Source organism: Simochromis diagramma, unplaced genomic scaffold (genome assembly GCF_900408965.1).
Source record: "Simochromis diagramma unplaced genomic scaffold, fSimDia1.1 OVJJ01000307.1, whole genome shotgun sequence".
Lineage (NCBI taxonomy): Eukaryota > Metazoa > Chordata > Actinopteri > Cichliformes > Cichlidae > Simochromis > Simochromis diagramma.
The window spans coordinates 1716187-1728723 of record NW_024386786.1 but is presented as its reverse complement, the minus strand read 5'-3'; the positions used below and the strand labels follow the sequence as shown (position 1 = coordinate 1728723).

Here is a 12537-nt window from a genome sequence, read left to right as displayed (position 1 = left end):
CCAACATGTCTACATGTGTAAATGCTATGAGCTGCTGACATGTGATTGGCTGATATTTGGATTAATAAGCAGTTTAACAGGTGTACTTAATAACCTAATAAACACATGCAGTATGACTTTACTGGACTATACAGTAGTTGGTGCTGTGGTCTCAGATTGTATACATTTTCTTTTCCTGACACAAATAGTTTAATGAGTATTATTTTGCTTTTCTCCATTTCATCAGTTTTTTAAGGTTAAAAAAATACAAAAAAAACATCAGACTTGATTTTTGTTTCTGAAAACAGTTTTAAACTTCTCATTAGCTGTCACAGTCCGGGTGAGCTGCTGGTAAATTTCCACCATGTTCTCCTGTGTCTGCCCCTGGGCAGAGCCGTCATCTCCTCACATGGAGCCAATCTGGAGCAACCTACTCAGGATATTTAAGACCAGCGTTGTCGTCTCTTCACTGCTAGTTTGTTAACTTACCCTCGGTGGTAACAGGCTACCATGCTTCATGCTCCTTGCCCAAGTCTATGCACTCGGCCATACTCACTGCAGTTTCATGCTCCGTCTCCTGGGAAGGATTTCAATATCACACCTGCTGCCCTCTTCCCACTGCTTCTCACAGGATCCCTTGGAGCTCAGGTCAGCTCATCTTAAATCTATTCAGCTCACCTGGACCTTCACCTACTCCCCTCAAAGTACCACCAGCTCCACCTGCAACATAACCAATACTCCTCTTTAAAGTTCAATCACACCTGGAGAAGTCTGTGAACCCACTAACCCCCTTTTCCTCTCTCCCTCTTGATCACCACGCCACCTTAGGCCACCACGCTACGTTTTCTTGTCATGAATCCCACGTCAAGTATAACTCTGTGTTTTTGTGCCAAATAAAGATTTGTGTAAAGCAAACTCAACCGTCTCCACATGTGGTCCAGCACTTGAGTCCAGTTTCGTACAGGCCTTTGGCCCCTTGTGACATTAGGCCTACATTTTTTGCAGTACTCTTTCCAAAGTAGGTAAGGTTTTGAGAAAAATAACAAAACAAAAAAACCTGTTTTGATGTCTTAAAACGACGGTGAAAGTGTTTTATGAAGTGTCTTTTGCATAGATGAGTCTGTGTGGTGAAAAAGGCCTTACATATTTTGAGAGCTGCATTAAGAGTGGTGAGAATGACGTTCCTGATGTAAGACTTTCACCAAAGCAACTGAGAAAAGCAGTGATGGGGAAACATTTACTGAAGTTCATTTAACTGTTCACGAATAAATGTCAGTGAAGTCGTTTGAAAACGTGTGTGTGTGTGTGAAACATGTCAAAAGTGAACCAAAGCAACACATGGTGATAAAACCCGAATTGAATGGTAATGTTTACCAGTTAGAAGCCTTCACAGTGAGAACAGCACAGAGCACAGTCTTCTCTACCTGGAAGGGATTTTCAAAACTTCCTAAAACACCATTATTTATAGACAGAATTCCAAAATAGAAATAAAAACTCATTAAAAAAAACCCTGTATGTGTAGGCAGCGTCTTAACAATGGACATGTTCCTTCGGAAATTAAAAAAAAAAACATAGAAAAAAATGCTGGTACACTTTCCAGAACTTAATATTTTTGTGAAATTCAAAACATAACTACATGAATCTGAAGTGTTTTTGAAGCGTTTTAGGCTGAGAATTAGTTTCAGTGTTTAGAGTTGTGAAAAAATAAGTGCCAGGTTTCAAGAGATGTTTTCACATGTGGAAAGCTGTAAAATCTACATTTTGAAATCAGATTCTTTAAAGAACAAGGAGAATATGATAAAGTGTGTGTGTGTGTGTGTGTGTGTGTGTGTGTGTGTGTGTGTGTGTGTGTCCTCAGTGAACTGTATCAGTCTCTGCAGTATCTTCCAGCTGCAGCAGTCACTTCAGTTTCTGTTCAGTCTGACTGAGGGAGGTTTTTGTATGACTGTTTTTCACTGTGTGAACACATACTGACTGTTCAGGTAGTGAAGACTCTGACAGTAATAAACTGCTGCATCTTCAGCCTGGACTCCACTGATGGTCAGAGTGAAGTCAGAGTTTGATCCACTGCCTGTAAAACGAGCTGGAATCCCTGATTGTTGATTGCTAGCATACTTAATGAGAAGTTTCGGAACTCCTCCATCTTTCTGTTGGTACCAGGCTAACGAGGGGTAGCTGTTGAAGACAGTGCTATAAACATTAACATTCTGACTGGTCGTACACTTGATGGTCACAGTTCCTCCCACAGCAGAGCTCACTGCTCCAGGCTGAGTCACTGTGATCTGTCCTCTGGACTCTGAGGACACAGAGACAAAAACATAAAGCAGCTTCATGGTTTTGTGGGCTTCATTTCAGAGGGACAGATGTTGATAGAGGAGAGGAGTTTGATTCTCTGGACTTTACCTGTGAAGCAGCAGCAGAGGAGAGTCCAGATGAGGACGCAGATCAAAGTCATGTTTTTGATGAGGAGGATTTCTGTGGCTTCTGTTGTGATGAAGGACAGCTGTCAGTCATCCAGTGTTCAACTCTCAGGACTATAAACTCTCCCAGAGCACTGGAGCATGGTACTGCTGATGCAAAGTGCCTCTCTATGGAAATCATCTGACTGACTCACACGGAGTTGGGTGGATCTGATGATGTTGTTTTCCAACATATTCGGAGTTTTAGTGGATCAAAATCTTGTCTCTGGCATTGATACACAGATAACAGATTAAAAAACCTAACCCTAAGATGGAGTATAAGGATCTTTTTTTTAGCTGTGGGGAGCTTTATTTCTTCACTGGTTTAGGAGCTGTAGAAATAATAGATTGTTTATTAGGTATTGAGGTCATAGGGAATGCAGTTTATTAGTTTCGAAACTCTGGCTGATTTTGACCCACACCCAGTTTCACACCTTGGCTCAGGCGATTAGAGGATCATCAGGGGGTCCTTTTGTCCCTCTGTGGGGGGTTACTCCCACTAGGTTTATATCTGGGACTCTCCACCATTTGACCTTAGAACTGAAGAAGCTTCTCGGATGTGAGGTGAAACGTCTTCAAGTAACTTAAAGAAGTCCAGACGCTTTTCTTTGCAAGCTCCTTTGACCTTTTAATAAAGGGGATGTAGCTCCTCCCAAAAGGACAGACGGAAGCAAAAGGAGGAAGAAAACCATGAAAAGTTCCAACAGGGCAGATTGTTAAACATCAGGTGTAGTAAAAAGGTTGAATGTGTTCTTATGTCCACATCTAATGTGAGTCGAGCTGTTTGGGTCACGTCAGCGGTCGATGAACCAGCTGCTCTTCATAATTTCTCATCCTGAAGCAGTTCTTTGTCCTGCATTTGATTCTGATCATCACATTAAAACTATATTAATAAAGAGATTCAGTGACATAATTAAAGTACATGGTATCATTTGCATGGAGAACTTTACCAAAAACAGGAGCAGAGAGAAAACAGTCTGTATCTCTTGTTGTCTAACAGTGAATTACTATGATCCCATTTTCATTGCTGACAGTAATGCTAACAATAATTTAAAATAGAACATAAATACTCTCAAATCAGCTGTGTTAATGGAAATATTTATAACTGTCAGTATGTACTGATAAATTTAATTCAAATGTAGTAATATATAATATAGAGCATGTGCCTAAAACACTTCAGAGACACGTTGCCTGAAGTTTTTGCTTTAAAGATGATTACATGATAATCATAAATATTTGTGTTTCTGTAGAACTTAAAGCAGGATGAATTAGTCATTAGTCTTTTGAGTTTCTAGCTTTCATAATTCAAAGATCAACTATTTAAATGATTGTTTTCAATCGTTGCTCGTATCGATATTCTCTGTTTTACAGATAATTAATTGCAGCAATAACATTTTATTTTGAGCATGAGGAACTGATGAGATTAACATTTATAAAATGTTATTATAACAAAATCTAAAAACTATTTTTAAAATTATCAAAATATTTTGTCAATGTAAAATAATGTGTGTTTCTGAGCAGCTGTCAGTTCAGATGATCGTTTTTCTCAGTTCCTCTCCAGCTGTGTGAGGTTTTTGTACAGCGTTGTATCACTGTGTGAACGGCCAGCTGTTACACTGCTGACAGTAATAAACTCCTGCATCTTCAGCCTGAACTCTGCTGATAGTCAGAGTGTAGTCAGTCCCAGATCCACTTCCACTGAAACGATCAGAAACTCCAGACTGACGGTTTGTAGCATAATAAATTAAGAGTTTGGGAGATTCTCCGTCCTTTTGAAGGTACCAGTTAAGGTAGCCGCTAACACTTGAACTGGCTTTACATCTGACAGAGACAGTCTGTCCTGGAACAACAGACTGAGCTGTAGGAGTCTGAGTCAGGACTTTTTCTCCTGATGAACCTGAAAACATGAAAAAGTGGAGAAAAGTTATTGAGATGATGAACATCCAAACATTCGAGGATCATTTCTCTAACATGGAGAACAGATGGAAGAAGGTCAGTGCTGCTGGTTTCAGAGTTTCTCCATCATAGCAGAACATCATTGTGGTGAACCTGGCTGCATGCTGAAGCAAAGACAGAGAGTCTCACCCTGAACAAGGAGCCCCAGGGTGGCCAGCAGTAGAGTCAGTGACATCATCATTGTGCTGCTGGTGTGTGAGTGGCTCTGAAAGGCCTGGACAGCCACTGATCAACACTGGCCTCTTAACAGCTGTGAGCAGAGAGGCAGGACACATATGCAAACACACAGAGTCAGTCATCTTTCCTCATCGTGTCATCCTGTTCGTCCTTTAGTTAGTGCAGTGCTTCTTTGTTTTAACTTGCATTTTTATTTATTCAATTTGCATTTATTAATTAAAGATATTTCAGCACACAGGAACATGTATATTTACTTAAGTATCCAAATCTCAACAATGTTTTATCAATTTGCGTTTAAAAGCTTAAACTTGACCAATTTTTCTTTTCCAATTTCTTCCATCATTTACTTTCAGAGAGTGTGTGATGACTCATGCTGTGGTAATCATGAATATAAATAATTATTGAAACATATACATAAATGCATTAATTGTTACCTTTCTTGAAAATGTATCAGCCCTGATACTACAACCCCACACACCACTGCCAATCCATAACTAGTAAAGACGTAGTGTCGATCTGCAGGACCAGCACCCCAATACAGCAAGTCTGGATCAGCTCTCTGTTTAAAAAGTTCTCATCTCTGATCCTGTCCTCCAGCTTAACAAAACTAAATAGAAAAAGGTTATTTTGTCTGTTTCGCTCTTTTAAAGATGACTCTTTCTTTAGTTAATCGATTTTGTGAGCCAAAGATTTTCCAGCTGTTGAATATTAAAAAGCTTTCTCATGCTGTCAGCGTCATATCAATAAATATAAAAAAGCCAAGATTTTACTGAAGAATGCAGAGGAAGATGTAGATCCTTTTCATAAATGAAGACTTAAACGACATCTATTATATTTGTTCTGAGTGATCACTACTGTCATTAAACTTTTCAATCTTGAGTTGAGTGAGCTTTTCCAAGATGACAGGAGGAACTATGTGTCACGGCTGAGCAGCCGGTGTGTTTGTGGAGTGGACCCAAGTGCAACCACAGAAGAAGAGAGAAGTTTAAACAAAAGGCGAGCCCTTTATTTGGCTGGAAAAACCCCACAGGAATAAAAAACAAGGCAAAGCACACAGGGGGAGTAAACTAAAACTAAAAGCTAAACTGGGAAAAGCTAGACTATGTCAACTATGACAAAGTGATATGAATATGATTAGTAGGAGCATGCAAGAAACTATGATGAGAAAACATGAACATGGCCTGAACAGAATGATGAAATACGTACTTTTAACCTGACCTGATGTGGGGGACGGAAAACAGACCTAATACCCACAGGAGGTGATCAGGGAAAGTGGAAACACTTGGGAAAACAGCTGACTGGAATACACATAATGATGCCACAGGGAAAGTAAAACAAAACACCATGAACATGGGAATACTAGACTCTTCAAAGTAAAACAGGAAACTTGGAGAGACATAGACATGATAACATATGATAGACTAACACAGAAGACAGGAAAAGACTCACAAACAAGGAGACTTAGGTGGTAACACAACTAGGCTAAACTTCAATTAAACCCTAACTAAGAATAACACCACAAGAACTTCATATATTTTAATATAACCTAAGAAACCAAAAATACTAAATAAACTCAAAACACTGGGTCACAGACTCAGCCCCTGACACTAGGGATCAGTTAATGCTTTAATGAGGATGGAAATTATGTGAAACTATGTTTTTACAATCATTAGAGCTTAATCTAAATGTCAAGGAGATTTTGGGCCGATGTGTTAGACAGAGCTCTCCGTCTGCATGATTTGGGAGAAAGGGCCTCATCCCTCCAGTACAGTTCAAAGTCTTTGAGAATCAGTGCCAAGGAGCACTGAAGATGATCCTTTCAGTGCCAACTAGACACTAGAATATTTTTTAAATGTATATATATTTCAGTTTATCACTGCAACAATTTCATTTTTTTAGATCAGTTGGTTAAACTGAAAAGGAAGGAGTGAATGATTTTGTTGAGTTTGTTTGTTTCAGAGTCAGAGAGCCGTGTCTCTCTACAGTCAGAGGTTTTTGTACGGCGCCTCAATGAGTTTGTATCACTGTGGTACACGTTCGGTGGAGGAACCAGACTGGAATTTGGAAGTAAGTTAATTAACTGTGTTTATTATTAAATGGTTTATCATTTTCTTTTATAACTACTTGTTAGGCTGCTTAGATGAGAGAAAAATACTTTTTTATTAAAAATAATTTAGTGTTTGATGTTTGTCCTTTTTACTGGACTAATTCAGATGAGCTCTGCGAGTTTCTCTTGTTGAATCTACATTTCTGTCACAGTAAAATATATGTAGACAAGAGTAAACTTCATCATCTTATGATTAGTTTGTAAATTTCCACCACATCAGCTGCTGTTTGGATGAGTTAAAGTTTGCTTTCTGATGTTTTTATCGTGTCAGATGTTTCAGATTTAGTTTGAAATCATGTGAGCTGTTCAATAACATTTCAAATCTATATGAATGAGTAGCTGCTCTGTGCTTGTGTCCACTCATTTCTTCAGTCGTCCATGATTTAGACTTCTAATCATTTTAAAGCCAAACTTCTGCTGTAAATGTTTCCACATCTGCTTCTTTTATTTCCAGTGTAGTTTGAACATATTTCAGCTCAAACTGTGTGATGATTCTCTCTGTGCTGATATGCATGAGAGGTTTCTTAAAGGGAAGTGAAACAATGTGTGAGTGAATGACTGGTGGAGCAGAAAAAACACCTGACAGAAACTTCTTAACGGAGAAAATCAAATTGTGGTTCGTGTCCTCTAAGCTGATTGGTGTTTCCTAGGTGATACCCGCCCCGCCCTGAAGGTGCTGGGTCCCTCCAACAAGGAGCTGGAGCAGGGGAAGGCCACGCTCATGTGTGTGGCCAACAAGGGCTTCCCCTCAGACTGGAGTCTGTCCTGGAAGACGAGCGACAGCAGTGGCAGCAGCAGCATCAGAGGGGAGGAGAGCAGGACTCCTGGAGTGCTGCAGAATGACGGCCTCTACAGCTGGAGCAGCACCCTGACGCTCACTGCAGACCAGTGGGGGAAGGTGGGCTCTGTGACCTGTGAGGCCACCCAGGGCTCCCAGTCTCTGGTCTCAGAGATACTGAGGAGAGACCAGTGTTCCCAGTCCTGATGTCAATCACTGAGTCTTTGATGTTGATTTTCTTCTTTCTCTTTGTTTCTTTGTGTTTGCAGATTTAAAAAAAATAAACTCATTAAATAATCATGTTTCCATCTCATAATGACAACAATCAGAGCAACAATCTCCTCTAGTTTCATCCTTTTGTGTCTGTTGTAAAGCTGATATTTCAAACTCTTAAAAGAATAAAAACGTACCGAGAAAACATGTTCTTTGACTCTGTGAGTTTAATAAATGCACATTAAAAAATTAAGATTTGGTAATATTTATTAAACCAGACCAAAATAAAAATGTAAACAGACACATCAAGTGTAATGTGCAGTGAAAATGGTTAAATATATTTTTAAATCCACATATTAAATATTTCTCTATAAGATGTTGAGGTCATGTCAACCATAGATTATCTGTGTGCTCTTCATAATTTCTAGTCTCAAAGCTGTTTTATGATCTACATTTTAATCTGATCTAAAACCTAATAAGTAAAATTAAAGAGCAGGGTGTCATCTGTATGTTTAAACAGAGATCATTTAAATCAAGTTTAAGTGAAGATTTACTGAAGTTTGATTAATGAACTATTTGGCAGTGAAACTCTGACGAGGCAACAAAGCAGAGAAGAGTCTAGAAGCTGGTGGTGGCAGAGGTGAAGCAGGTGGAGACTTAGCTGAGGATCTCTAATTGTCAGGATGAGGTGGAGATAAGGAGATTTAAAGCACACAAAACAGAGGCTGAGTAACTCACAGAAGGCAGCGAGACAACTAAAAATCTAAATTAATATAAAAATCTTTAATGAGCAAAAACAACATTTTTTTCTTTGTGGACCTTCCAGCTACGTCTTTTCATCTGAACTTATTGTTATAAATGTAGAAACTAAGAATGAGTCAGACTGATGGGCTGCAGAGAACATCAGTCATCTAAAAATAATGTTAATGTGTTAAACATCTGGAGCCAGTGTTGTGTCTGTATTCTGTGACTCATTAAACATTTATCTTTTTATTCTTTTTTTTTCATGTTACTAACAACGTATTCAATAAGTTTATGAATGTTAAACTGTGAGTGCACACAAATGAAATTCCACAGTAAATATTAAAGTAATCGTTCCTCCCAGTCTTTTAGTTTGTTCTGCAGCTGTTGCTTCAGATCAGTTCCTCTTCAGCTGAGAGGTTTTTGTACGACAGATTTTCACTGTGTAAACAGAGTGTTTGTTTTTGAGCCTCAAATTTATGTTTAGATTATTTGAATTAAACTTTATTTTTATGTTGAGCTGTATGATATTTATTGATTTTATTTTCATATATTTTAACATAAAGGTCTTATTTTAATGATAACTGTTAAAATTTAACAAATCATAGATGATATTATGGTGGTTCTAGTATGGAATGGAGGTCAAAGGTCACGATGAGTTTTCTCTATAACTATTCGACTTGTTGAACATGTTGACTGATTTTTGCTTAATTTTTAGGGAAAAGAGAAAAAGAAACTATTTTTAGATTGGAAGCAAATGTGTGTGTGTGTGTGTGTGCGTGCGTGCGTGCGTGTGTGTGCGTGTGTGTGTGTGTGCGTGCGTGCGTGTGTGTGCGTACGTGTGTGCGTGAGTGTGTGTGTGTGTGTGTGTGTGTGCACGTGTGTGTGTGTGTGTGTGTGTGTCCTCAGTGAACTGTATCAGTCTCTGCAGTATCTTCCAGCTGCAGCAGTCACTTCAGTTTCTGTTCAGTCTGACTGAGGGAGGTTTTTGTACGACTGTTTTTCACTGTGTGAACACATGCTGACTGTTAGGATAGTGAAGACTCTGACAGTAATAAACTGCTGCATCTTCAGCCTGGACTCCACTGATGGTCAGAGTAAAGTCAGAGTTTGATCCACTGCCTGTAAAACGAGCTGGAATCCCTGATTCTCGACTGCTAGCATAGGTAATGAGGAGTTTAGGAACTCCTCCATCTTTCTGTTGGTACCAGGCTAAACGGTTGTTGTCATAAACATCCTGACTGGTCCTACACTTTATGCTCACAGATCCTCCCACAGCAGAGCTCACTGCTCCAGGCTGAGTCACTGTGATCTGTCCTCTGGACTCTGAGGACACAGAGACAAAAACATAAAGCAGCTTCATGGTTTTGTGGGCTTCATTTCAGAGGGACAGATGTTGATAGAGGAGAGGAGTTTTGATTCTCTGGACTTTACCTGTGAAGCAGCAGCAGAGGAGAGTCCAGATGAGGACGCAGATCAAAGTCATGTTTTTGATGAGGAGGATTTCTGTGGCTTCTGTTGTGGTGAAGGACAGCTGTCAGTCATCCAGTGTTCAACTCTCAGGACTATAAACTCTCCCAGAGCACTGGAGCATGGTGCTGCTGATGCAAAGTGCCTCTCTATGGAAATCATCTGACTGACTCCAACAGGGAGTTTGGTTGATCTGATGATGATTGTTCAAAACACATTTAAAGAATTTTAGTGAATCCATACACACATAAAAAAAAAAGCTGAACCCTCAGGCCATCTGCTGCAACCAGTTCGGGTGAGAGAGGAGAAAACAGGATAAAGACATGCTGTGGAAGAGAGACAGAGGTTAATAACAGATATGATTCAATGCAGAGAGGTCTATTAACACATACTGAGTGAGAAAGGTGACTGGAAAGGAAAACCTCAATGCATCATGGGAATCCCTGGCAGCCTACGTCTATTGCAGCATAACTAAGGGTCAGCTGGTCCAGCACTAACTATATGCTTAAGGAAAAAGGAAAGTTTTAAGCCTAATCTTGAAAGTAGAGATAGTGTCTGTCTCCTGAATCCAAACTGGAAGCTGGTTCCACAGAAGAGGGGCCTGAAAACTGAAGGCTCTGCCTCCCATTCTACTTTTAAATACTCTAGGAACAACAAGTAGGCCTGCAGAGCGAGAGCGAAGTGCCATCGGCTAACCGGGTAAATGCTCGGTATGCGCTTTGGGATCTTTTAAACATCATTAGACGCGTTGCTGCGTGCTGTCAGTCCTGTCTGTGAGCGCAGAACAAGCCCTCACAAAACAGCAGTTCGGGGATGACGTCTCACATATGGGTCCTCTGTCGGACTACAGGAAAACCCGGACATATTCATCAATCTCGAAAATCCCCTCGGACGCCCCGGACAGAACGTGAAAAGTGGACGGTTGGTCACCCTACATGAAATGCTTCTGTTCGGTCAGATGAGCGACTGCATCATTTTGCAGCAGAGCAGCTAATCTCCAAATTTTAACTTTAAAACACCAAACCAACCTCTGGCTCCTTTTTCCATTATAAACTCAGATTTGCGTGAACAACAGTCCCATAATGCATTGTGTCGGTCACGTCAAAATCCAGATGGACGCAGCAGTTTACATGTGGTGGTGTGGCTGCTAAAATTAGAAGTGTTAGCGCTTGATCCTTCATGTGTTTAAAGATTGGGATACAAACGTCTCAGTGAATCTGGACAAAAGCTATTTTTAGCACATACATGTCAATAATAAATGGACGCTTCTATCTGATCGTGTGTTGTCACTGAAAGCTCCTCAACAGGTACTGACTGTAACTCGAGGTGAGATTGTTTCATCTGAAAGTCTAAAGTGCAGGATGAACTTTGAATCTCAGAGTAAGGGTTGTATACATGTGACAAATATGTCACTGCATATGATTTGGATGTTATGTATGTGTAGTTATGGACACATGTGATTTAATCATGAAAGCAACTCATGACTTCAGTTTTTGAGCCGCAAATTTATGTTTAGATTATTTAAAGTAAAATGTGTTTTTATGTCGAGCTGTATGATATTTAATGATTGTATTTTTGTATATGTTAACAGGAAGGTCTTATTTTACTGATGATTATTCAAATTTAACAAATCATAGATTATATTACGGCGGCTGTAGTGTGAAACTGAGGTCAAAGGTCATGATGAAGCGTTTTCTCAATAACTGTTCGACTTTGGAACATCTGACTTATTTTTAGTTAAATGTAAAGGAAAACGAGAAAGAAACTATTTTTAGATTGAAATCAAATGTGTGCACGTGTGTGTGTGTGTGTGTGTGTGTGTGTGTGTGTGTGTGTGTGTGTGTGTGTGTGTGTGTGTGTGTGTGTGTCCTCAGTGAACTGTATCAGTCTCTGCAGTATCTTCCAGCTGCAGCAGTCACTTCAGTTTCTGTTCAGTCTGACTGAGGGAGGTTTTTGTACGACTGTTTTTCACTGTGTGATCACATACTGACTGTTAAGATAGTGCCAACTCTTACAGTAATAAACTGCTGCATCTTCAGCCTGGACTCCACTGATGGTCAGAGTGAAGTCAGACTTTGATCCACTGCCTGTAAAACGAGCTGGAATCCCTGAATATCGATTGATAGACCAATAAACGAGCAGTTTAGGAACTCCTCCATCTTTCTGTTGGTACCAGTGCAAATAGTGGTTGTTGTTCCAAACATTAACATTCTGACTGGTCCTACACTTGATGCTCACAGTTGCTCCCACAGCAGAGCTCACTGCTCCAGGCTGAGTCACTGTGATCTGTCCTCTGGACTCTGAGGATACAGAGACAAAAACATAAAGCAGCTTCATGGTTTTGTGGGCTTCATTTCAGAGGGACAGATGTTGATAGAGGAGAGGAGTTTGATTCTCTGGACTTTACCTGTGAAGCAGCAGCAGAGGAGAGTCCAGATGAGGACGCAGATCAAAGTCATGTTTTTGATGAGGAGGATTTCTGTGGCTTCTGTTGTGATGAAGGACAGCTGTCAGTCATCCAGTGTTCAACTCTCAGGACTATAAACTCTCCCAGAGCACTGGAGCATGGTGCTGCTGATGCAAAGTGCCTCTCTATGGAAATCATCTGACTGACTCCAGCAGAGACTTGGATCAATGTGATGTGTCTAAAAAGAGTT

The 12537-nt window shown here is 40.0% G+C and overlaps 3 gene segments (V, D, J or C); 1 reads left to right on the top strand and 2 right to left on the bottom strand.

The window, feature by feature from the left end:
• Positions 1-3851: 3851 nt before the first annotated feature.
• Positions 3852-4682, bottom strand: LOC120728239. The segment is given in 2 exon segments: positions 3852-4335; positions 4524-4682. Coding segments are annotated over 2 exon segments (360 nt in total).
• A 1791-nt stretch (positions 4683-6473) lies between these two features.
• Positions 6474-7878, top strand: LOC120728238. The segment is given in 2 exon segments: positions 6474-6638; positions 7329-7878. Coding segments are annotated over 2 exon segments (471 nt in total).
• Positions 7879-9425: 1547 nt separating this feature from the next.
• Positions 9426-9896, bottom strand: LOC120728236 (the record flags this gene model as incomplete). The annotated part of the segment is given in 2 exon segments: positions 9426-9736; positions 9845-9896. Coding segments are annotated over 2 exon segments (363 nt in total), but the record flags the coding sequence as incomplete, so codon positions are not given.
• Positions 9897-12537: the final 2641 nt, after the last annotated feature.